This window comes from Dreissena polymorpha, chromosome 12, assembly GCF_020536995.1.
Source record: "Dreissena polymorpha isolate Duluth1 chromosome 12, UMN_Dpol_1.0, whole genome shotgun sequence".
Taxonomy (NCBI): Eukaryota; Metazoa; Mollusca; class Bivalvia; order Myida; family Dreissenidae; genus Dreissena; species Dreissena polymorpha.
Window position 1 is genome coordinate 9217402 of NC_068366.1, and position 27521 is coordinate 9244922.

The 27521-nt window shown below is 36.4% G+C and overlaps 2 protein-coding genes across 4 annotated transcripts in view; one reads left to right on the top strand and one right to left on the bottom strand.

Annotated features, from left to right (window-relative positions):
• LOC127854008 (uncharacterized protein CXorf65 homolog) overlaps positions 1–27521 on the top strand; it is a 439263-nt gene that overhangs the window by 390031 nt on the left and 21711 nt on the right. The gene's annotated exons all lie outside the window — the stretch shown is intronic.
• On the bottom strand, positions 279–27287 carry LOC127854009 (transgelin-2-like). Of its 2 annotated transcripts, none has more exons than XM_052388916.1 (4): positions 27092–27287; positions 4999–5147; positions 2203–2404; positions 279–1557 (listed from the first exon to the last, which is right to left on the bottom strand). In XM_052388916.1, the coding sequence occupies exons 1-4, from the start codon at positions 27140–27142 to the stop codon at positions 1381–1383; spliced, it is 579 nt and encodes a 192-aa protein (XP_052244876.1). In that variant the 5' UTR covers positions 27143–27287; the 3' UTR covers positions 279–1380. The 2 variants fall into 2 exon arrangements, with proteins under 2 accessions (XP_052244876.1, XP_052244877.1); XM_052388917.1 differs by lacking the exon at positions 27092–27287 and adding an exon at positions 19292–19473.

Below are 27521 nucleotides of genomic sequence, written 5' to 3' on the forward strand. Positions count from 1 at the left end.
TTCATTAAGAAATTATCGTCTACATGTACTTGTTATGAGATATTGTAAAAAGTTATTGCTTGTGTTCTACAATAATTATATTGTCACGTGAACATCACTAATATGTGAATGTTTTAGTGTCCAGACGCGTACAAATGAGCGACAATGGAACCCTTCCCACCTATTGCAAATATGTCTGGACTATTTGCAAAATGATTACTATTGGCATTAAACATTATACAAGTCAAAAGGCTTCAACCGAAAAATGACATGAAATTAATGAGAAAACAACGCTGACCTACAATGTTGCATATTTTATTTCGTATGTATTTGTTAACATGTATAATAAAAATACATACTACATAGTTGTAAGAAATAATCGTAATTTATCATTACAAACAAAGTAAAACATTTAATAAAAATGGACATATGAACAGAGAAACCAGACAAATATGACATTGTAGTAAGTTGTAAGATACGGAATAACCATACATATTTTTAAGTAAATCCAGCTTGATTGAAATGCGGATAATGAACTATTTTTGGTTTGAATGATTTTAAAGAGCAGCGTTGAAGAATAATGGGGATTTATATAAGATTTGTGTATTTCCATTCATTTGCCATTACTGTACACATTTGAGGTAACGGTAGATATGGTTGCCTTTAAAGTGGTGATTTCTATTTTTCTAATGTAGTTTGCTTTTTTGAAGCAGAACCGAACTGTGTGATATTAGCGTGTTGGAGACAGAAATGAATTGCGCTTTTTTCGAATCAGCGACAAAAATAATGTGAAAGGTAATGTGAGATTCGAAACTTTATAGTCCTGTATATTTGTTGGTCCCACCAGTGAAAAACACAGCATTTGATAACTGGTCCCGAAATGCTCATATCAGAAAAACAACATAACATAAACAAATTTAACAATACCATACCTATTGCGTATCTCTAGCTTCGTGAGCACTTAAACATGTTCCCAAAACGCATTCTTTAAGGTATCAACGCCTGATAATTATTAATTTTTAAAGGCACATTTTCAAAATTGGAAAGCAACTGAAAGCAATATATATAATCACCTATTACAACAACTCCTTGTGAAAAATTAAATATGTTACTAACAGTTTTGTACAGTTTCGTTTTGTCAGATAAGGATGCACATATTAACAAAAAAATCCCAAGCTGTTGTGAATTCCGCAAATGGCAATTAATTTAAATATATTGCATTCCTTTACATGACACTCCTTTGTTTGCACATAATGACTATATTTTGAATATTGCATACTCATATTTAATAGCCTGAACAGATGACCTTGAGAAAGATACACGGTCAAATCACTTCATTGACCCTAATTGTCAATTAGTGTTCGTTACTAAAAATAACATGTGAAGTCTTAAAGTCGGTGTCTAGTCCACAATCATTCTGGCTTTGCCGAAGTTTTGACCGGCTTGACTCGCGCCTTTGTTTGAGCCCATCTGTAGCCCAATGATGTTCTGTCCGGCCTTCAGCTGTTCGTCCGTCCATTCACGGGACTGTCGTTCGGACTCCTTGGGACCGAAACCCAACCCGTCTTTAGTGTGGGCCTGAGAAGTAAACAATCAAATGAATGCGTTGTATAAATCTATGCGTATACCTTAATTTTAATTTAATTAATAGTAATTACACTTAAATTTCATTATCAGAGCAGACTAAATGCGCATTCAGTGTGTGAGGAAGAGTGGGCGGCACACGCCGCTATCGCATTGTTTATCTTCATTTGATTTGAAAATCTCACAGAATCTTCAAACTAGATAAAATAGTGTGCTTATTTAAAATCCCATTTGTCGCAAGTTTCACTATTAACACCTATGAAATAATATCGACAAATTGAGTCTATGCAGCGTAATAAATATGGGCCTTCCTTAAGTTCAATATATTGAGTAGCGTCCCTTACAATAACTTGGAAAATTTATGTAGTTATAGTGCCCGTGTAAGAGGAGTCTTAGAGGACATAACTTTTAAATGTTTATTTTATCAGACAACTGTCGGTAAATGGCAGATATCATCGGAAATAAATAATGAGAGATATCAGCTGAAATTAACTGAAATCACAACATTTTCGCTTAATGTTCGTCCAGCACTTTTTGGAGCGTTTGCATGCCGCCATAAAATTAGTTTATATTTACGCACATGCGTTACGCCTAATTTTGCCAGATCGATGCTCAAATGAATAAAAGTCTAGCCCGTACCTTTCTACCAAGCGCCGCGATGCATTGGACGACCTGGTTGAGGTTCTGTTTCTCGTAGAGGTCCACAGTCTGGAAGAGCTCAGTCTTGGGGAGGCCGTAACGCTCGCAGGCCGCCAGGAACTGGCTTATCAGCTCCATCTTCTTGAACGCCATCTTCTCCCGCTTAACGTTCTTGATGTTCTCGCCGAGGATGTTCATCAGTCTGAAAGTGGCGAGATAAATTAAGCCTCGTTCTGGGAAAACAGAGCTTAATGCATGTGCGTTACGTGTCGTCCCAAAGTCAGAAAAGATACGTTCAGCCTACACTGGATTGTCGTTTAGAAGAGACTTACTAAAAAGGAAAACACGCCAAGCGGAAAATGTCATCCCTGATTAGCCTTTGTGGACTTCAAAGGTTTATCTGGGACGACACTTTATGCACATGCATTTAGCCCATTTTTTCCTAAAATTTGTGGTAATGGGTATGAAGTGATAATGATTGCGTCAATACATGTATTATGTATATCACCATTCCACGACGTAAATTGTATACGTGAAATTAGCGCTGGCGTCGAGAAAAGCCATCTTCAACATACATCTGTGACTCGTGCAAATGTAACGAATATGATACAATGACGTACAATCTACGGTAAGACTATCAACCAAGCGCGTTTAAATGATTTCTGCAAAGTCTGATGTCTTGATGATGTGAATGTAATGGGGCTTCAAATTATCTGCAGTATTAAAACTAGATCAAACGCTCGATAAAGCACAGCTCATAAGCCTCCTGAACCAAGAAAGGGTCCACCCAATGACGTCATCAGCCATGGATCCTGGGAAATGTCGGCTGCTGCATGATTATTCAGACATTTCGCGCTATCTGCACATTAGTCATTGGCGCAAGTGGTAAGACGAAACGAAATAATTAGTTCTCTCGAGTTTGGCTATATACATGTAAACAAACATGTGGGCTGTGAAAAATAACTTCCACGCCACAGGCAACGTCTCATGTTCACGGGAAAATAACAGCAAATATTTCACAGCTATGATATGAAATGACGCATAAAAATTGGTTCTTGTTGCCTTTTATGGCAAGAAATTTGAGAAGACTTAACGCGTGATTTCGTTGGGCAGTTCATCGAAAGATGGTTTATTAACAACAAAATTAAAAGCATATAACTTATTTAAACCATTTATGCCTTGTGTCTAGAAAAAAGGCTTTGACAAACAGCGTAGACTCAGATGAGACGCCTCATGATTCGGCGTCTCATCAGGGTCTACGCTGTTTGCTTCAAGGAATTTCTGTAAGAAATATTCTAAATATAGAAATAAATAAACTAGACATCCCTAATTTTGGAAATAAATTGATCCAATTTAGAAGGATGGGAGAGTCCACTAGGCATAAATGAGTTAAAGAAACAAGAATAACAAGTCATCGGTGAGAACATCTGCTACGCTTAGATTTTGACTTTATGTGGCAGAAGGCAAGTTAGCTAGTGGTAAGACCTTATTATAGCAATCTATACGTCTGTTTCGGTTGGTCGCACTGAGTGCTATATATGCAACGCGTGCATGCCATTTGCATCTAAAATACACTTCAGTGATTTATGCTCTTAAATCTGAATATAGAACAAACAGGCAAGTTTGTAAACATAACACAATGAATACCTTTGTTAACGTTTCAAAATTTACGGAGCGCTAAGATGTGTATGATCCGCGCTCTGGAAAAAGGGGGCTAAATGCATATGAGTAAAATGTCATCCCGGATTAGCCTGTGCAGTCAATAGTCCGCAGTCTGCACAGGCTAATCTGAGATGACAATTTCTCAAACTAGACTTTTGCTAAGAAGAGACTTTTTTAAACGAAAAATAGCGTACAAAGCGGAAAGTGTCGTCACTGTTAAAGGGATCTTTTCACGGTTTGGTTAATTGACAAAATTGAAAAAAGTTGTTTCAGATTCGCAAATTTTCGGTTTAGTTATGATATTTGTGAGGTAACAGTATTACTGAACATTTGCCATGGTCTAATATAGCCATTATATACATCTTTTGACGATTTAAAAACCTAAAAATTATAAAGCGTTGCAACGCGAAACGATTGAATAATTTGGAGAGTTCTGTTGTTGTCGTTTAAATTTGTGAAACTACGAAGATTGCTTATATAAGGTACAAAATACGCATGTTATGTATGCTTGGCAGGATAGCTCAGTTGGCTGATGCGTTTTTGCTTCAGGATTCCGGGGGTCACTGGTTCGAGCCCTGCCGCGGGCTACTTTTTTCCCTTTTTAAATTTTATTTTTGATATTTTACTGGAGATTTTAAAATTTAATGTTTACATTTATCAATATAAAGCATTTAATGACAAACTTCAAAACATGTCAAAATCTGTGAAAAGGCCCCTTTAAGCAAGTGCGGACTTCATAAGCTAATCTGGGACGATACTTTCCGCACATGCATTAGACTCCGTTTTCCCAGAGCGAGGCTCATGTATGCATGATCCAATCTCACATTAAGACCGGATTAAACCTACACCGCATCTTGTGACATCTCCTTTTAACTAAGATAATACAATTTTGATTAAATATGTTGATTTCACCGGATTTTTCAAGAGAAGGTTTGATTGCAACTTAAATAACCTGAAATTAAAATATTGATTCTAGAGACAGTTTGTTATAGTCAACTGTGAAAATATTCCTTAAAAGATTTTACCTCGGCTAGTAAAAAGACACGTACGTGCAAACAATTACCCCGAACCACCCCATACCACGCGTACATAAGTGGCGAAGACCCCGCCCCACCCCAACCCACGCCTACTTACGTGGCTAGGATAAATCCGTCTCCGAGGGTCTCGAACACGTTTTCCATTGAGCCGTTTGTGTTGATACCCGGTTGTCCGCCCCGCTTTAACCTCATGTCAACCCAGGCCATGACGGAGGCGGCGAACTCCGCGTCATACTTGGAGTTGATCTGGAACAATACAAAAACGAATTAAATATTTTAAACAATGCGCCCGCTTTATTTTTATTTTTTTGGCGGTTTGTTATGTTCTTGTTCCTATGTCTAAAATATGCGAATACTTAAAGAGTGACCGCCAGAAGCCACACAGGCTTATCAAAACAGTATGTCGTAAACAACACATTTCCATAAATATGTTAATATGCTCTTTTTGCGCCTTTACAATGACAATTGTTGAGTCTGTGCAAAGTTATTTCGTTATATGGGCAATCATACGTTAATTACGTACTAACTGGAGAACATACTAGTAATTCAGTGATGAAGAAGTCGCTTTAAGTGGTGAAGAACATTAATCGCAATCTAAAACCACAACTTCATACTTGAAATAACCACTTATACTTGTAGGCGTGAAGTGAATTCAAATTTAAGGCATATGACTTGTTCACATGATTTGTTTTCATGAAAAAGGCATGCACAAACTGTGCAATCGCGCACAATCAAAACAATTTTAAACAGGATTGCAGCATCGATAAACAGAAAATTTGAGCGTCTCGCTTCGTTCGTCTACAACAAAGTGTTCACATGCCACTCCTTCCGCTGAAAAAAGGACCGTCTGCTTGAAGCTTAATGTGTGTCTGCACTTGTTCATCACTTGTTTATGAATGTTTACATTAACTATATTTCTAGGCATACATGAACTCTTATAATTATTATTAATGGCTTATACTAAATTCTGAATTACTTTTTTCAAGTTAAGGTGGCACAATCCATCGGACTAAACGCTCTTTATGTGACTCCTTGTCAAATTTACTCTATACTATTAAATAAATAAAGAAACGTCATCCGTGCATCTAGCCTAAATTCTATATAAAAATGACCTGATCTCTACGTCTGAAAACAATTCTGCGTCAGAAATGAACCTGGCTATTTTACTGCATGTTGAATCGGTATAGATAAGATAGATAAGGATAACATGTTTTAAGTTAAAATTTGCCACTAGCGCACTACCCAGTGCACAGTTGCGAAGTATAGACTGTTGTTTTTTTTCGAAATATCTTTCACAACATAGTGTCTTTCGCATTTAATGACGTACCAGTCAGCCATAAAAAAAACAAAGCTCAACACCCCTGTGACGCCCTTAACAATAAATTCATATCTTGTTACTTAATTTACATTTCAATTCGCTTGTAGTAATATCAACGCCCGATGCCGGATCGATATAAACTCACTTGAAATCCAGTTAATCCTCAAGAGTTTAGGCCCGGCATTCAACATCAAGTGTGTGCTTATATTTTATACATTCTTAAGAGCTTTTGGTGGGGCCATATCCTCCACAATAAGCAAACAAACACGATGAATATAATTAGATCGTATAAGGGTTTAGAGGGCGGCGAGAAAAAAATCTTGCTCGTCCTTAACAGATATATAGGCGTCCTGATTTAAGCTGGTTGCACGCTGTATATACCGGTAGTAGTTTTATCAAAATACCAGTGCTTTTTCTCATAAATTAAAACATATTCAGTGTTATAGTCTAGATGTAATATAAACAAACGGGCATACAATTATTACATATCTGTTAAATTATTGTCAACTGCTCAACTATAAATATATTGCCAACTGTTCTACTATTATTGGACTATTATTTTATCATACCGCTCTTTTTGTCTATACTATACAAAGTCGTGAGGACATGCAACTAAGTCAAGCTCATTTTCAAACAGTATACTTAACAAAAAAGATCACTTTTAATAGTTTCGTACATTATATGAACAACGTTTATTTGCAAAATCGTTGAAAGATAATAATTAAAAGGTTTATAACAAAAGAAAGGAAGAAAACGTCGAGTTGAGGATACTAATTCTCGTATATTTAGGTTCCTTCATTACCAAATATAGGGAAGCGAAACAGTTTACCAATGACATTGACATTAAACAGGAAAATATGCGTAAGGTACACATGAGAGAATAAAGATGTACGTCCCTTACTATGGGATACAAGGGTTTGAAGCCTGTGCGTAAAGTGTCTTCCGAGATTAGACGGCGCATTCCTCACATGCTAATCAGGGACGAAACTTTCCGCATAAACTGGATTTTCGCTAAAAAGAGACTTCCATTACATGAACAATACAGAAAAGCGGAGATTGTCGTCCCTGATTAGCATGTGTGGACTTTACAGGTCTATCTGGGATGACACTTTAGGCACATGTCATAAGCCCCGTTTTTCCAAAGCGCGGCTCATGTACAAGCAAACGGCGAGTATGTTCGTTGACCGGGTCTAAGCGTGGGTGAAACGAGGTAATAAGTTCACAGGCTGGTTATCAGTAACTGTCTTATCAGGAATTCGACGTGCAGTGTACTTTCGCGAAAATAAATATAACACATCAGATATACCTATTTCAAGCAGACATGAACTATCACACAACATTGCAGGTATGTTAAGGGACTCAATCAGCCATGAAGTGTTGAGGTCACATAATTATAAAGTAACACAAACACATTGTGTGGATAGTAATAAAATCCGTGTAAATTATGCAATAAATGTAGGTACATATAACGCAGGTTTTCTTCTGTTGGCTGAATAATATGAACACGGTAGGTTTTTCTTAATACTCAGATTTCTTTAGTAATGTTTTATACTGAAATCATGTGTTTTTGGTATTCTTCACCATTCAAAACGAGCGAAGTTGTGTGAGTATCCGCAATTATGACGTCCATTTATGTATAAAGATACCACATAGAACATGAAACCGAACATACAAACATAGAACATACTGCATCTCTGTACATTTACAAGTTAAAAAATTAAGAAGACTTTCTCATTTATTTTCTTTCATAAACGGATCAATAACCGGGGAATTAAGGATATTTAAGTTACTAACACAATTCGTGTCTCCCTCTGTACTGTCGTATCACGAACGCGAAAGTGTTATAAATCATTCTAAAACCCGCTGTGACATCTGAAGTAAATGCTATTTATTTAAGGTTTAGGGAGACATATCTTGATTAAATACACATGGCGCGTCTCTACCGGACAAAATTCTTCTAAATAATTAGTAAACGGAAATTCAACATTTTAATAGCGAATTAAATTTCCTTTGAAATCGTGCAGCATTTTAGCCGCATAAACACTCAAATTCAACGAATATTTTGTCAAATAAAGGTAACCCATACAAAATCAGTGTTCCTTATAACAATACCAAAATTTCAACTCTAGATGTAGTCTGGTAACATAGATTTAACGAGATACAAAATGCTCGTTTTGGGGGGACAACATATTTCATTTTAATTTCTCACGACGATATCCTAACATTAAAAATACAAACAGTTCTATTAATTTTCCTCAAAAAATATGTTCAAGTGTAAAAAAATCTAGATGAAAAAAAATATTGTTGAATAAAAAACGAAACAAATGCAGACCCCCACTGCATTCTGCGCGGAGAAAGGAATATTACACTGTTTGAGAAAACAACCAGGAATGCGCGTATGATACATTAAAATATTGTAAAGATCATCGCATGTTTATTCTTTCTGCAAACACAAGGAAGATAATAAAGACGCCGATATATTGTAAATTATACAAAGTCACCCCATGGGATCATAAAATTTGTCGTGTCATTTACATGTTTATTCTAAAGATATCTGCAGGTTACCTTGATGTGTGCATACTGTATAAATGCTTGTTCGCGAACACCGGCATCTAATATCTCATTTAACATAAAGAGAGACTGTATACTCGTACAGTCGGAAATTAACAATCGTCGGAAACGAAGGCTCCTTCCGGTTTACAAACGGTTAAAAGGCAACCTTAACAAAATGGCGATTGTGTTTAAGCAAATGCGTGAAATATCGAATGAAATTTCGCCAGGATAATAGTCATCAAAAAGCACTCATTCTCACGCGAAACACTTCCTTTTTTAGGTCATATTCAATCAGAAACGAACAATGGTTAAGTGTATAGAATGTGTATTATTTAGCACACTACATAAAACATACAATGACCATGTGAATTCATGACAAATAATACGTACGTTGCTTTCAATAAAGGTCCGCATTTGAAAATAACTGATGAACAACGCTCTGTTCCTTTTATGTTAACCATATTTTACTGTGAAAATTATGATACTAGAAGATAAAGTGCAAATAAATAATTGTTAACATCAAACTAACATTTCGAATGGCGTAAGGGCGGAATTAAAGACATTTTGTAAATTGTTTAATATCTTAGAGACCAAACCTTTTTCCAAAATATTTTAGTGAAAAGTTTACATAACTTTTAGTTCAATATCTGCCACAAAAATGTGAAACAAATGCGAGTAAATAAGTATTATGATGCAATGAAAACAAACGAAAAAAAGCGATGAAACAGTATTGAAAGCTTTCCATGTATTTATCATTTATTTAACACGGTACTTGTTTTCTTAGTAAAAAGATGGTTCACTTATTTTTAAACAATTATAAACATACTGATACATTTACCATACTCCACAAAAGAAAAACAGAAAAGATAATAGTCTTGCTTGTGATCAACATCAGTAAAACTAGTTAATATATCTTGCAGTAGATCTACGTGAATAAATGAAGTTCTTTCAAAGAATGAGACAAACAATGATGTCTTATAACCACACGTTTGACCTTCACACGGAGATTCTAATGACCCACTTTGATACATCGACTGTTGTCTGCATGTCCTTGTTTTCGCAGAATATGTTCCTATATATTATCCTTCAACGCCTTTAGTAAGCAATTGTGACATTTGAACACGTCATACATACGGTGTTCACACTAAATACAAAGCTTCATTGCATCGTCATATTTTAATTAATCGTTTAAATATTTCCCACATATATCGATGATTGATAGACGCTCGTGCTTGGTTGTACCTAACAACAATACTTGCAGTGTTCGATACACATACATTTAAATGAACAGTGTATGCGACTTGTGTTTCCCCATACATTTGCACTGATTCGGTCGTAGTTGTTTGATTCATATTATAACCTGAATGCTAAATTTCTATATCGTTTCTAGGTAAAGATTCCTGCTTCTGCTGCTGTTTTCGTTGACGTTCTTGTTCGTTCGTGCTTTAACATGTATGCCTAGTGGACTATCCCATCCCTCTAAATTGGATCAGTTAATTTCCAAAATTAGGGATGTCTAGTATATTTATTTCTATATTTAAAATATTTCTTACAGAAATTCCTTTAAGCAAACAGCGCAGACCCTGACGAGACGTCTCATCTGGGTCTCCGCTGTTTGCCAAGGCCTGTTTTCTAGACGCTAGGCATAAATGGGTTAAAATCTCTCAATGCCTTTGGGTCGCATTATTTGAGGACTTTGTTGACCTTCGTTATTGGTCGTGCTGTTTACATCGACGGTGTTGCTGCTACTGCTGGACATTGTGTTGCTATTCATGTTCATTTCGTGTCTTTGAATGAAATTCTACATTGTTCGTTTTTATCACACGCAACATGCCATCTTAAGTGTTCTTAGATCGTACAATCAGCGGTGAAATCCAACCCGATAAATTAAATCTGATTTATTAGCTTCGCTACGAATGCCGTAAGCGTAGAATACGCTTACCCACTGATTTAGTAGGAACGCTGGAATGTTACCGTTAATGTATTTATTTAGCACTTATAAATGTTACCGTTTATTGCGATAATGGGCTACAAACGAGACATGTTAACAATTAAATTATTATCTTAATAAAAATGTCCATTTAAGTGTGTGCCGGGGTTATCGTAGGCGTTCTGTTAGAATTGTATCTTTACATAGTTAAATGACAGGAATTTAAATCAATCTTAAGTTTTTCTTCAAGAAGTGTATATAAAGGGATTGTAGTTTCTAATAAACAATGAGCCGGTATCTGAGAAAACCAGGCTTAAAGCATGTGCGTCCAGTGTCGCCCCAGATTCGCTTGTGTATGGGCTTATCAGGGACGAAACTTTCGGTTTTTATCGAGTTTTTCGTTTAAAAGCAACCACTTCTAAACGAAAATCCAGTGTGTGTGGAAAAGGCGGACTTCACAAGCTAATCTGTGACGACACTTAAGGCTCATGCATTAAGTCCCGTTATTCGAGGGCACGGTTCAAATCATATACTAATGTATATGCAGCACCACTACAACTTACACATAAAAGCTATTGGCGGTTTCAAGAAAGCATGTGTAAAATGTTCCGACATGCACTCCGGTTGACCGTTCGTATACAATTGAACAATTATAAATCGTTGGCCTTATGAAAACACGGTGTCAATCTCGGTTTTATATCCAAAATACCATTCAATGTTACGTTTTATAAAGGTTAACATCAGCAAATATGCAACGAGGAAAAGATGGTACATGTAAAAATAATTGTTTTTATTAAAGAAAATATGTATACAATTAAACCCTTTGCACTATAAACAGACCTTTGTGACTAAAAAAAGCCAAGTGTCGCTTGTCATAGGCGCATCAGCCATGCCCATGGCCAAGTTCAAGAGCACATAACGCAGGAACACGTGGCTCACTTGGTGAGAACAAAAAGTGTGTTTTACATTTGCACCTCATGCTGATGACGTATTAAATATGGTTTTATTTCAGAATACATTAGGCTTTAAGCCCATGAGTACACAAACATATAAACCGTGGTCAATGACATACAGGTATATATATATATATACTATTTTAGGCAATATAAGTCAACAATTTGTAACGAAAGAATTGGCAACTCTAAAGACATTCATATTCAAAATAAACAAATATTTTGAACATTTATATATTAAGGTAATTATATAATATGCATATTGTAAAGTCTTATCGTATTCAAAATAAACTTGAATGTTCTAACAATGTGAAAACATATATTTTTTATTGATTGACAACACATAGACAGTAATATGTGGAGAGAGGCTATTGATAATATAATTCAGTTCTCAATTTAGCTGCGTTAAAAATAAATGTTGCAAGATTTTTAATTGTTTTAGCGTTGTCAGTTTGTAAAAGTTCGATAAATTTTATCATATTTGTGCGATTCCAATAATATCTACGTATATATTGTTTTCTAAGACTATTAAAAACTGGACATTCGAGTAAGAAATGGAACTCATCTTCAAGAACGTTACAGTGTTTACATTTTCTGTTTTCATACGGTGTCTTTTCAGGCTTGTGCCATCGCCCTGCTTCGACTTCAAGTCTGTGAGCAGATACTCGTAAACGCGTAAATTCGAATCTTAATTTTGAAATATTTACAACATTGAGATAAGGCTGAAATCTAAAAATTCCGTAAATACAATAATTTTTACCCCTTGTCGTTTGTTGTAACTCGGTTATCCAATTCTGAACGTATATATCAGATGTGCGTTGTTTAACAATGGATATAAAACAATTAACGTCTCCAACTCCCTGAAAAAACCATGCATCACCAAAACCTAGTGTATTTAATAGATGTTTAACAGATTTTACCCAAGAATTGTTTTCGGGATACATTTCGAGATCATGTACTAACATATTATAAACAATTTTAATATATTTAACATCATCAGATTGTAATATTTTTATCCAGTATTTTAAAACACAAACAATCCGTTTATTTATAAGAGGGTTAAATGTTCAAATAAATCGCTTGAGAAATGGAGTTCGCTCAATCACTTCTAACATGTCATGCTTCTGCCATACAAATTGCTACGTTCAATGGCACATGACTCAGAAACACGGGGTATGAAACTGGGCCGTGCTGTGTGAAAAAAGGGGTTTAATGCATGTGCGTTAAGTGTCGTCCCAGATTAGCCTGTGCAGCCTGCTAATCAGAGACGACACTTTCCGCTTTTATGATGTTGATCGTTTCTAGAAAGTTTCTTCTTAGCAAAAATCAAATTTAGGCGAAAAAAGTGTCGTCCCTGATTAGCATTGCGGACACTCATTATACCCCTTTTCACATAATTTATAGCGCGGCTCAAATGGATTTCTGCACGTCTACGTTGCATGATTATGATTCATTTCAGGTTTCATTCAATCACTTGAGCAAAGTTCAATCTGCAAACTTATAACAGGTTATGCGAATAAACCGAAAAACCGACCGACCAACCGACAATATGACTACTATATACCCCTTCTCAAACTTCGTGTTCGGTGTATAACGAAATAACAATTTCTTAATCGAGCACGAAAACATTTATTTTACTAACCAATGTATCCGATTGAAACCACCACACCGTTAAGAAATTGTAGATCAGTATCCTTTGGTATTTAAAAGCTAAATAACTCGGGGCATTATCATTACAGTAACGACCGATGTACTATATGCTTGTGTTTACTCAAATACTTTGGTATATAATAATATGCAAGTTCAATATTGTGGTCTATGTAAGATTAATTCATAACGTTTCGCAATCAATACGGTGACTTTCAAATCCTATCAAGACGTTTGTAGTAATTCCACGATTGTGATACGATATAGTAAGAGCATCGAACTATTCCCTATCCTTTTGCGCATATGTTGCTCACAACACTGAATTACTGAGTATTTCTACATTACGTGACAACAATTCGGACAATGTTCTTCATATTTGCAGAATCATCTACATCTATTACTCGCTTCATGCGAACATGGGTCTTATGCTAAGTGTGACCAGTGTAGCTCCTGACCGGCCTGCGCATTCGCACAGTCTGGTCAGGATCTACCCTATCCTCCAATGAGACCATGAAACCTTGCATGATCTTGCTTGATAGCGGACAGTGTGGCCCCCTTGACTTTACAGCGACAGTGTAGCTCCAGGCCAGATGGCGCAGGCTCGTCTGGAGCTACGCTGGTCGCATAAGGCGTAGAACCCGTATTCGCCTCTCATTTATAAGCTAACACCAAATACAACTAAAATGTTGCCTGTTCCAGTGGAACTTTTTTATTAACACAAGCGTTATTCATAAGTGTCCAATTGTAATGTTTTTATTGTACAGGTTACGTCCTCAAAACTATTACAGTACTTTATCGTATTTTTCTGTTTAACAAGACTTGCAGACATTCTTAGATATTCTAACGTTGTATTCTATATACTAGTAGATGCAAGTTTTTAAGACGAAAGTTTGTGTTCAACATTTACATCATTTTTGAAGTCGATCTCTGATAAACTGTAATGGCATTTTGCACATTACATTCTTTAGAAACTGATCTTTACGCAAACTGCTTTTTAATGACGTGTCTGTCGATAAAAACGCTGTTTTAAATGCAACTTCTGTACGCGAGCCAACTGCTATATATCAGAATATATTAATTTCAATATTCATACTCTGTATAGAGGTATGTACGCGTTTACAGACATCCGACATACCTGAACATGTTTTATATATTTAAACGTAAAAGGCAGAAGGCCCTTCACCCTTATATGCACAGATATGGATGATACATTCTGGCTGTTTAGAGCTTATATGCTATTTTTATGTTTCCACTCGACTGCATAACACTCTTAAAAAGGATTATCACAAAAATCACCTGATGAATATCAAGCATTCGCAAATGGTTTGACTGCAAAGCTAACGACTGAAAGCCTTTCATGTAAGATAATTGGTAAACGATTTGTGCATTTAACTTCACAACATTTATACAGCTGTCGATGCATTAGCATTGCTATAAACCACGTAGTAACTGACTCTGAACAAACGTATCTAAGAAAGGGTACATCGTTCGTCAGTTGCTTTTACAAGTTACAAAAACAACAGTTTTTATTCCAACCGACCTGTCAGACACGCCTAATATCAAGAAAATGGAAAACATGACCACCATGAATTTTATATCAAAGGTTCCGAATTTCTGTGTTTCGGTATAAAACTTACATTGTTGACCTACTAGAGCCTGCTTTTCATGAATGTTGAGCATGCAAATGCAGATATTACAGGGCATTCGTAGACTTGAAACCATACAAGCACGCAGTATGTACAATGAGCTGTTAAGTACAAGTGGGCCTAATACTAAAGCGATGACTAATTTATTATGAGCGAACAGTTGACACATAGGCGTTAGTTAGATCGTTAATCAATACAATGCTCTGTACAGGAAGTAAGTACAGTGTCATGAGACAGACAGAAAATAACGGCTGTCCATTGGCGGTACTTGAATCGAGAATTAGAATTCAACGTGTGCATCTACAATTCTTCAACTGCGTTGATGTAAAATTTAGCCATGTCATGCAAAAATGGGTCTTATACCATAAACGACCAGCGTAGCTACAGACGAGACAGCGCAGTCGCGCAATCTGATCTGGAGCTACACCGTGCGTTATAAGGTCGCGTGAAGTTTCGCGGTCTAATTTGCGGACAGCGTAGCTCCAGGCCAGACTGCGCGGGTGCATACAGTGTTAGACCCGTTTTCGCATGACGCGGCTAGTGTGCCAAGGAGCATACTGTAGAACGCCGCTTATGTAATACTGAACGATGTTTGCAATAGTCAATAAAATAATGCTGACTTGCAAAGCATGCTATGCTTCATAAATCATCCGATATCGAGGGAATCATCCGATATTGAGGGGCCGATTGAAAGCTCGATATGCTGCTAGGATGGCAGTTTACTATTTCGTTCACCGACGGGCTTCGTATCGAGTGCTTAAGAGACCCAGTCTAATCAATGTCTGGCGAAAAACAAGATCATGTTTTAAGAGGATCTGAAATACTCAGCACGGTGTCTGGTAAAGCCCGTATCTTGAATTATACGAGACTTGAGCCACGTGTGATATCTTCCCGTATTAAATGACATGAATATACGCTACTCATGCGAGCCAGTAAATATTTGAAATGTTTCCAAACGACGCTCTCTTTTTTTCGATGAGTCACGTGCATAGCATTTTGTCAATATACATTTATTTGAGTCTCGCTCTGGGAAAACGGGACTTAATGCATTTGCGCGAGGTGTCGTCCCAGATAAGCCTTTACAGTCCGCACAGGCAAATCAAGGACGACACTTTCCGTCTCTGACGGCAAATCTAAGACGCCACATTAAGCATGTGTGCATTAAATCCCGTTTTCACAGAGCGAGGCTCACAATAATTTTTTTATCAGTATGGGCAAGCCGAAAAAAGGTTGTAAACTTCCGTTTTGTTGAGTGCATGTCCTTGTACTAGATCGACAGGAAACTAATAGATCTTTCAACAGCCCGCTGTCCAAAAAAATACGATTGTTGTGTGTATCAAACAATAACATGTATAACACGCCCAACAAAGAAAGTATTGATGCGGTGTAAGTTTCAGATTCACAGGCCAGCGCTGTGTTTTAATTCTTTGTGCGTACGACAGTTTCGTATAAGGTTATAATTATCTGAAAAATATCGTTTTCCCACTTGATCCGTTCGTAAGTAGACAGCCCTCAACTCCATTTTCTTACGGGGTTCATAAATTATGGTCCTTTATTACCATTATTTTATGTTGCTTTATACCATCACTCTGGTGTGATGTTGTATGAAGGTTTACTACAGGTTGGGTCTTTACCAACTAAAAGCATTTGCGTCTCGCTCTGGGAAAATGGGGCTACATGTATGTGCGACTGTGCGTAAAATGGGGCTACATGTATGTGCGACTGTGCGTAAAATGGGGCTACATGTATGTGCGACTGTGCGTAAAGTATGGGGCTAAATGTATGTGCGACTGTGCGTAGTAATGGGGCTACATGTATGTGCGACTGTGCGTAGTATGGGGCTAAATGTATGTGCGACTGTGCGTAGTAATGGGGCTACATGTATGTGCGACTGTGCGTAGTATCATATGGGGCTACATGTATGTGCGACTGTGCGTAGTAAAGTGTGCGACTGTGCGTAGTATCATATGGGGCTACATGTATGTGCGACTGTGCGTAGTAAAGTGTGCGACTGTGCGTAGTAAAGTGTGTGACTGTGCGTAGTAAAGTGTGCGACTGTGCGTAGTAAAGTGTGCGACTGTGCGTAGTAAAGTGTGCGACTGTGCGTAGTAAAGTGTGCGACTGTGCGTAGTAAAGTGTGCGACTGTGCGTAGTAAAGTGTGCGACTGTGCGTAGTAAAGTGTGCGACTGTGCGTAAAGTTTTGTCAAACATAAGCCTTTGGCCTCAAAATCTTATAAGGCACAACTTTACGAAAAAACTGGATTTTCGCTAAGAAGAGACTTCCTTTCAATGCAAATTTCCATAAAACCGGAACTTCACAAGCTAATCTAAGACGACGTTTTACGCACATGCATTAGGCCTCGTTTTCACAGAGCGTGGATAACATACATATTCGTAGCGCGTACCCTTCGTTTTATACAGTTCCAATACATTATGTCATACATTTCGACCACTCTCGTTTTGCGAAAACTCATAACAAAATAAAAACAGTCTGCCCAGTTTGCTGATAACCCGTGTAAACGGAGAACGATTTATAACCTGTTTTGTCCCTGAAGATAAATATCAGATAAAACCACTTAACTTGCATGAGATATCATTAAATTCTTGGCTTTAGACGAGATTAAATGAAATTCCTCACCGTTTAACTAGTGTACCCCTGTGCGCCCCATGTACGCCCCAGGAGTCTCGTATCAAGGGCAGTCGGATGTGTTTAATTAAAATATTCAGAACGGGGAAAAGTTCTTTAAAGGAATAAACCGATCCTATAGAAATATGTGCACGTCTCTAAATATTCATGAAAGTTCGATATTTGGGCGGTGGTTAAATGTCCGAAGTAGATTTGAATGTTAATAAAACATAATTAGTTTTATAAAAAGTAACTGTTGACAAAAACATTCAACAGTTGTGTTTATAGTAGTGCATTTATGGTACAGTTCACTTAAGTTGTACCATGAATAGTAACTTAAGTATCGGTACAGTGGATGTAACAGCAACAGCAGACGTAGCAGAAGAAACTGAAAAAGTAGTAGTTATAGTAGTAGTAGTAGTGGTAGTAGTAGTAGTAGTAGTAGTAGTAGTAGTAGTAGTAGTAGTAGTAGTAGTAGTAGTAGTAGAAGTAGTAGTAGTAGTAGTAGTAGTAGTAGTAGTAGTAGTAGTAGTAGTAGTAGTAGAAGTAGTAGTAGTAGTTGTAGTAGTAGTAGTAGTAGTAGTAGTAGTAGTAGTAGTAGTAGTAGTAGTAGTAGAAGTAGTAGTAGTAGTAGTAGAAGTAGTAGTAGTAGTAGTAGTAGTAGTAGTGTAGTAGTAGTAGTAGTAGTAGTAGTAGAAGTAGTAGTAGTAGTAGTAGTAGTAGTAGTAGTAGTAGTAGTAGTAAGTTGCAGAAGAAGTAGTAGTTGCAGAAGTAGTAGTAGTAGTAGTAGTAGTAGTAGTAGTAGTAGTAGTAGTAGTAGTAGTAGTAGTGTAGTAGTAGTAGTAGTAGTAGTAGTAGTAGTAGTAGTAGTAGTAGTAAGTAGTAGTAGTAGAAGTAGTAGAAGTAGTAGTTGTAGTAGAAGCAGCAGCAGCCGCAGTAGTAGTAGTAGTAGTAGTAGTAGTAGTAGTAGTAGTAGTAGTAGTAGTAAGTAGTAGAAGTAGTAGTAGAAGTAGCAGTAGTTGTAGTAGAAGCAGCAGTAGCAGCCGCAGTATCAGTAGTAGTAGTAGTAGTAGTAGTAGTAGTAGTAGTAGTAGTAGTAGTAGTAGTAGTAGTAAGTAGTAGAAGTAGTAGTAGAAGTAGCAGTAGTTGTAGTAGAAGCAGCAGTAGCAGCCGCAGTAGCAGTAGTAGTAGTAGTATCGTGTATGTCTCCAAATTAAAACATGTAAATAAACATATATGCAAGATTAAAGTAGCCAATACTCATATAGGCATGATTGTATGTGTTCTGGTGGAAAACACATAGCCAACAGCTGCTGGTCTATTATATATGTATTTTCCCGCAATGGCAGTTTTAGTTTAAACAGAAGAGGACGCATGTAATGCAAACTTGACCTTTTAGTCCATTCAATGCACGGACTGTCACAGTTGCATGTTGATTTAAGCGTTGATTACACGTTTACATTTGTATCACATATTGTGACATATACTCTACACATAGGGCGAACGATTGCGATACATTAGTCATGTATGCAATAATTTACCTACAAAAAAAGTACATACAAAATAGTGACGAAATGTATCATTTTATTCGTTATGCTAGAAAGAATACAGTAAACAATTTTTATAGGTAGGAAAACGCCCCGGATGTTAAATGATGAAAGAGTAATATATGTTATCAGTGTAATGTATCTGAATACGATAATCAATTAATTCTGCCTTTGCCTGAGCTTCTGCCGCAAATCCCGATTTTGTTGCACGAGTTGCCATTTTACAGTTACTAAAATCCTGAGATCGAAATGTATTCACAAGTGCTAATATCAACCCTTCCACACGACTTCCAGACGGTAAACACTTTTTAGTCCAAGCCTAGTATAAACGTCGTCTGCTTTATAAACTCTCCTTTCGTTGAGTCAGATTTAGCAGCTCGTAAATAGGTCACGTGATTGGCATTCCTTTCAACAATTGGTTAATCTGGGCGCGGTAAAATCTAAGCGCACGAAAATTGTTATGTAAACAATTTTGATGATGTTTAATTAAGGTTTTGAACACTATTCCCCCCCTCCCCCAAAAAACTCAAAATTGTACATTAGTTATACAAATAACATGACAAAAAAGTTTGTCAAAAAAAATATAAAAGAAAAAAAATCGACGAACTCTTTTTGTCATGTTATGCTGTATTACTAATGGACAATTTTGAGAGTTTAGGAAGGGGGTAGCAGCTGGGGGAGGGTAGTAGCTAATGCCGAGTGCCTGTGGTTTGTATGCGCTAGCTCAAGCCATGGACCTATACAATGTTTGTATAGGTCCCTGTTCAAGCCTCAAAACGGCATTTGTTTCAACTAACATCGCCAAGAAACATAATGCTGGCAAACCATTTTTCGTTAATACCGTTTAACGATTCTCAATTTAATAGCAATATTCGTTTACATGGAGAAAACTTGTCATTGTAAGATTCTTTCTTTTGTTGAACCTAACTAATTTATTGATAAGACCGCAAACTTTTAAGTCATTAAGTGAATTGAGAAAATGCATTATGATCGATGACCAAACCTGGAATACCTTAACAAAGTGTATGGTCGGCCAGGTTAGAGGAAACAAACAACTTTTGTCAACGCCTTCCACATCACAGGTGGTTAGCGTGTGGCTATGATATTAATTAGTGAAAACATCATTTTGAATGATAAATAATCATATTATAACGAAAAATTAACTTTTCTGAAAAAAAATATTTCACTATCAAATATATATATATATTTGATAGTGAAATTTTTTTTTTTCAGAAAAGTTAATTTTTTGTTATAATATGATTATTTATCATTCAAAATGATGTTTTCACTAATTAATAGCATAGCCACACGCTAACCACCTGTGTTCCACATTATTTGTTTTGATTTTGATAATTGTTGTTTCCGGTTTAAGGTGTTCATAATAATATAATATAGTTGAAATATTTGCGGTTCCAACGATGAATTAATTAGTAAAAAAAAATGCTACTCATCTTCATAAATAGTTAAATACTAGAACAAATTGTTTGACTCTGAAGTCGACTATTGACGAGTGATGCTACCCTATATGTAGTACTTTTTCTTATAAATAGCTCGAATCCGCATCATTTGTTATTACTACATGTAGTATGAAGGCAAAAAAAAACGCATTAAAACATCTATCATAAAGAAATTCCGTCGGGACAAAAACACTTTGTGTCTTGTTTGGGTTGGACATTAATATGATATGGAGTTACATGGGAAGGACAAGGTATCGTGTTTACTTAATGACGTCACATAAAGATTTCCTTATTAGGAGAAACTGCATTCATCGCGTTCGAGTTTTATCGCTTCGTGATTTATCGGTTTTGAAAGTGAATAACAAGTCTGCGTTTGCCTCGATTTATTCAACCTTGTCACGATGAGTAATATATGTAAACATACCATGAATTTAAAGCAAATGTTTTATTTTTAAAAATCAAAGCAACTACAAGCGAACTTTTAGTCACGAATTACAAACATGATCGATTTGTGTTTATGTTAATCTTATTTTTTTATTGAAAAAAACAACAATCTGTTCATTTCTTCCGAGTGGTTGAGAGTTATTATTAATCGGTACAATGTTGTGTTTCTTTTAATTATATTGCATAATGTCTGTAGATATTGTGTGTTAGAACAGCGCCTGTTTCCATAAGCGTTCGATGGCAATGTGTTTTTTATTATTTATGTATTTATTTATTTTTATTTTTTAAGTTACCCGTTGTTTATTATAATGCATACACATACAAAATCAACTAGAGCTTGTCACAGACGTGACGAATACCCCCACATGCCGCATGGACACAGAATATTTTGCATGTTGTCTTCAATGTTTAAAACGCACTAAGTGACCTCGTGATCTAGTTTTTTGACCCGGCATGACCCATATTCAAACCTGACCTAGACATCATCTTACTACAACTTCTGACCAAGTTTGGTAAAGATCGGATGAAAACTACTTGAATAACAGAGCGGACACCATGCTCAATGTTTAAAACGCACTAAGTGACCCCGTGACCTAGTTTTTGACCTGTCGTGACCCATGTTCGAACTTGACCTAGATATCATCTAGATACAACTTCTGAACAAGTTTGGTGAAGCTCGGATGAAAACTACTTGAATTATAGAGCGGACACCATGATCAATGTTTAAAACAAGTGACCCGGCATGACCCATATTCGAACTTTACCTAGACATCATCTAGATACAACATCTGACCAAGTTTGGTGAAGATCGGATGAAAACAACTTGAATTAGAGAGCGGACACTTAATACGGACCGACAGACAGACAGACCGACCAACCGACCGACAGCCCGACAGACATGCTCACTCCTATATACCCCCCTAAACTTCGTTTGTGGGGGTATAATAAAGATCTTCCGACAAAACGTATTCTTAAAAACAGATAGTTCGACTATGTACATATATATATGTAGAGATTTTTATTGATTTAGTATGCATTATTATAAACAACGGGTAACTAAAAAAAAAATAATAATAAAATAAATAAATAAAACATTGCTATCGAGCGCCTATTCCTGTTTCGCGAAAGGGTGCTTCCTGGCTACAAAAATAATTCAGATGCTTTCAAACAACCGACAAAATAATTATATGCTAACTTCATATGTACGTGAACATACGTTTTCCATTTTCATGCATTTTAAGATGCCATTTTCAATATTGCTCAATTGTATAGAGAGAGAATAAGAGATATTAAAATGAACAAATTCATAGTGAGTATAAAACGTCCTAATTATAACAAAATATATCAAAATTATGACGTTATGTACTCACAACCGTGCCCCGGGTAAACGGGGCGTAATGCCTTTGCGCACTGTCTAATCTGGGACGACACTTTCTCTGTTATTGTATTTATCGTTTAAAGGAAGTGTCTTCTTAACGAAAATCTAGGCGGAAATTATCATCCTTGATTTGCGTGTGAGGCCTGTATTTTACATGTGCTTTCAAGGCGGATAATCAGAGAATTTTTATGAATAATACATATAGATTTATTCCTCTTTGATTGTTTCTTTCTACGTACAATAAATATAGATATAAAATATGAATTACTTTGAAAACATAGGCAAAATGAAAGTCATCAATGTTTTATGCTTTTTCAATCAATTTAACGTATTCTTTTGTGATGCATGTGCAGTTTTCACAAACAGTCGTTCAGTCATTCTCTGGTTGTGCAAATATAGACAGCGCTTTGTGAAAACGGGGTTTAATGCATGTGCGTAAAGTGTCGTCCCAAATTAGCCTGTTCAGTCCTCATAGGCGTATCAGGGACGAAACTTTCCGCTTGTACGATATTTTCGTTTAAACAAAGTCTCTTCTTAGCAAAAATCAAGTTAAGCCGGAAAGTGTCGTCCCTGATTAGCCTGTGTGGACTCATCTGGGACGACACTTAACAGTTTACACACATGCAGTAAACCTCATTTCTATAGAGCGCGGCTCATATGTATGTATTTCATTGTTTAACCACACGCCACAGCTTCTGTGGTTTGTAAAATATGCTCTCAGTTCGTTAGGTTCAGTAATGAAATCAAACCTGAATCATTTACATTTGCACTTAATTAATGTGCTACACTGCGAATGCCCTGAATGTATCAAACCTCAAACCTGTCTAATCGTACTTTTCGTTGACACGAAAGAACGTGTTATTTACAATTTTGCTTGTAAATCAGATAAATAATGATACTCAATTTTGTAAAGTAAAGAAAGATGTTATACACAAGAATGGTTTTGTTGGCAAACATGTTTCCAACTTTCTTTGCAACAATTCTAACTTCATCGAACATCATGTTTACGGTGGTCACAATATACAAGGGCCCACTACAAATCGTTTGTTATCGAACAAATAATGTAGATAAACAAGAAGATATTACATATAAACCGAACAGCGAATACGGCGACGTTGCGCAAACTATTGAACTTTTTTTGTTAAAAACAGAGAAAAAAATATGCTATCGAACCCCTACCCCACCCAAAAGATAACCATTTATAAATGAAAGCATGGCGTTTTAATTATCAAGACGAAGCCAAAAACGAAAGGTATGTGTGTTTCATGACCCTTGTTAAGTGTTTGTGTTTATGAATACTGCCAGTCTGGAGGTTCGACGAATATTTCCTCATGTATTATCTATGTGCATGCAATTTGACAACTGTATTGCTGTAGAATGAATGACCAAACCCGCGAATTAAACTAATGGGAATTTTATTCACTGACGTACATTGCGGAACAAATAACACACATTTAGTGTAGGTACACATGCTTTATTTTGCTTTTACATTGGATACAGCGTCCTGTTTAAGAAGATATTTTTAACGATTAGCTTTGCGGGCAAATATCGTTTTGAGGCAAAAAAAATCAGCACTGGACGAAGTTTTGTAAATAACCACATTTAATGTAAATGAGGGTTGTTAGATCGCAGCCACAACCATACCACGAGTTGTTTTAATATTGCAGAGTACCTAGTTCACTAATATTCCGCCATTGTGCACTAAGCCATGATCTTGGACGAGGGTGACATTAAGGTCGAACAACAAATTTGATATATTACAATACTGGATAATATTCATTATAAACTACTTTATTTTTCATAGTTTTGGAAAACATAATCAGATAGACTGACGAGGTATGAAGTACACACATCAAATATATAACATTTTTTTATGTAAACTGAATTTATAGTGCATACCTGTAGATGTAAAATATGTTTTAAATGCAAAAGTGTACGCGAGCCAACAAATAAAATATACATTAACCTCAAACATGGTAAACTCAACTATTCAATTCTAACAAACTTTATACAAACAATGTCTACCATATGTGTTCAAGGTTTAGAAGACATTAGATTTCATCTCTTTAAAAGTTTAAAGACAAAACGGCCTATCACTCGTATGTGAGCGAATGTTAATCTTGCGGTATGATGTAACGTTGTTTCCACTCGACTGCATAACACACTTTCCCATGATTTTCACAAATATCACCTGATAAATATCAAACATACGCAAATGACATGACTGTAAAGCTTCCCACTGGCAGGCCTTTTATGTAGGATAATTATTAAAGGATTTGTGCATTTAACTTCACAACATTTATACAGCTGTCGATGTAATTAGAATTCATTTACACTATAGCTACATACGAGTCGTGTTCTGAGAAAACTGGTCATAATGCATGAGCATAAAGTGTCGTCCCAGATAAGCCTGTGCAGTCCGCACAGGCTAATCAGGGACGACACTTTCGTATAAACTGGATTTTTGCTAAGAAGATACTTTCTTTAAACAGAAAATATTGTAATAGCGGAAAGTGTCGTCCCTGATTAGCCTGTGCGGACTGCACAGGCTAATATGGGACGACACTTTACGCACATTCATTATGCCCAGTTTTCTCAGAACACGACTCATACTATGAACAAAATTATCTGGGTAATATGTTGCACCATTGCTATTTGCTTTTAAAGGTAAAATCTACAAAATTGTGTCTTCCAACCGACCTATGAGATAAAACAAATTGTCAAATAAAAACGATAACGCGTCCTTTAAAATCATGTCAAATTGAACTGGCATTCGACTCACTGTGCTTATAGGGCCCTTTAAATGTGCAACTTACACCCCATCCTAAGCCTTCTAATGTCTTCGTTGAACGAATGTTTCGCAGATATGACAAGGTCACTGCTTGACATTCGACAGTGTATGAAATAACTGTGTTCGATGAATTAATTAACGCATTATCAAAGCGATTACTAATTAATTAAGCACCTCACGCGATATCATAGGCGTTAACTAGATCAATATACGAAGTATTTCTGTTAACGGGGAACAGACTTTCACGATCCAGACAGAAAATAGCGAATGTCCAGAGGCGTTGCTAGCATAGAAATGTACGGATGGATAGGCGTAGCGTCTTCGAAACGTTTTGGGTGAGCCATATAACTTCAACATGTGAGCATTTAAAATAAGGGGCAGGTAAAAAATGTGACACGTAAATGGTATTGGTAACATCTGGCAGGGAATATGCAGAATTATGTTCCATTAAATTCTACACCTTATAGCTATCACTGTTCAGATCGAAGTCGAATAACATAATATCATTTTACAGCAACATGGATTGGATTGGTAAGTTTTACTAACACTTAAAAGTGCAAAGGTCAAATTCAGCCCATGTATTCTCTAACAGATGCGAGTTTTGCAAACGAGCATGCACAAACTACATGATGCAGCCAAAGGTGTACATAATGGTTACTGCGATGGACTGGTCAATAACGTAATACAGACCTGCAAACCATCCTACGTTTATACATCATATGATATTGAAAGATCGATTGTTATGCCGTTTGGTGGAAAATAATGTTCAGCTTATCATATCTTTCGTCTGCCGGCATCGTCTCGATTGATTTATGAACTCAGTCTAAACAATGTCTGAACAAGAGAATCCAAGCAGTCAATTTGAACTGTTTCCTGGCAACGCCCATATCTTGAGTTACTAGTATATTCTTGTTGAGGCCATGGTCGATATCAGCTCCAATATTTGAACGCAAACGCAATTAACCCATTTATGCCTAGTGGACTCTCCCATCCTTCTAAATTGGATCAGTTTATATTCAAAATTAGGGATGTCTAGTATATTTAGTTCTATATATAGAATATTTCTTAAAGAAATTCCTTTAAGAAAACAGCGCAGACCCTGATGAGACATCGCATCATGCGGCGTCTCATCTGGGTCTACGCTGTTTGCCAAGGCCTTTTTTCTAGACGCTACGCACAAATGGGTTAAAACTATCTGTTCACCATCGCATACCCAGGGATTGCTTGTAATGGCATGGAAAATAAAAAGGTTGAGTGTTATTTTTTCGACGTCCAAATTTGAAATTCAATGACTTCTATTTGCGGCAACAATATAAACAAGGTTGCGTAGTCACATTTAGGAATTAGTTTGATTTATGGTGCAAAAAGACAACATTATTAAACAAACGGTATAACATTTCTAACAACATGCGAATCGTTTCAGTTGGGGACAAAAATACGACCGCACATTTATTTCGCATGGCATCCAAAGTTGACTACTCGACCCATTCGCAGGACCAAATGTAACAACATAAAAAGTTGCATGTAAATTGTATGTGGTGAGAGCAAGATTACTGTGACATATACTGTCCAAAGCAGACGATTGATTGCGATAAATTAGTAATGTTAACGACAATTCAATAGCTGTATGTAAGTTATTTTTTGATAACTACATAATGGTCATCTCAACGTTGGATCACTGATCAATACTCAGGTAAAGAAAAAAATACAGCACATACAAAATATAGCATATATAATTTATACGAGAAGCATAATTTAATTAGATAGCGACATGCCCCCGGCGTAAAATAATGAAAGAGGAATGCGTCAACATACAAACTGTGACCAATCACATAAACAAAAGTAATCAAAAGTAATCAAAGTATGTAACTGAATACGATCATGTATTTTAACTCGTACCTTGTCCTGTGCCTCTGCCGCAAATCCTGATTTTGTTGCACGTGTCGCCATTTTACACTTACTAAAATCCCGAGATCAAAATTTATTCACAAATGTTAATGTATTAAATCTTGCGCACAACTTGTCGACGTTAAGCAACTTTCTGTCCACGCTTGTGTAAATGTCGTCTGCTTTATACAATCTCCGCGCGTTGAGTCAGATTCAGTGGCTCCTATCAAAGTCACGTGATTCGCATTAGTGTCAACAACTTGTTAAAGGGACATGTCAAAAGTATTTGTCTCTTAATATTGAAATGTATTAAACGATGCATACTTCTCTTTCAAAGAGATATGTATCTGTATCAATGTTATAATGATGAAATTCCATATGCAGGCTGTTAGATCCACTCACCCGACCGTCCCTAATTTTGAAGCGGACCTATAACTTTTTT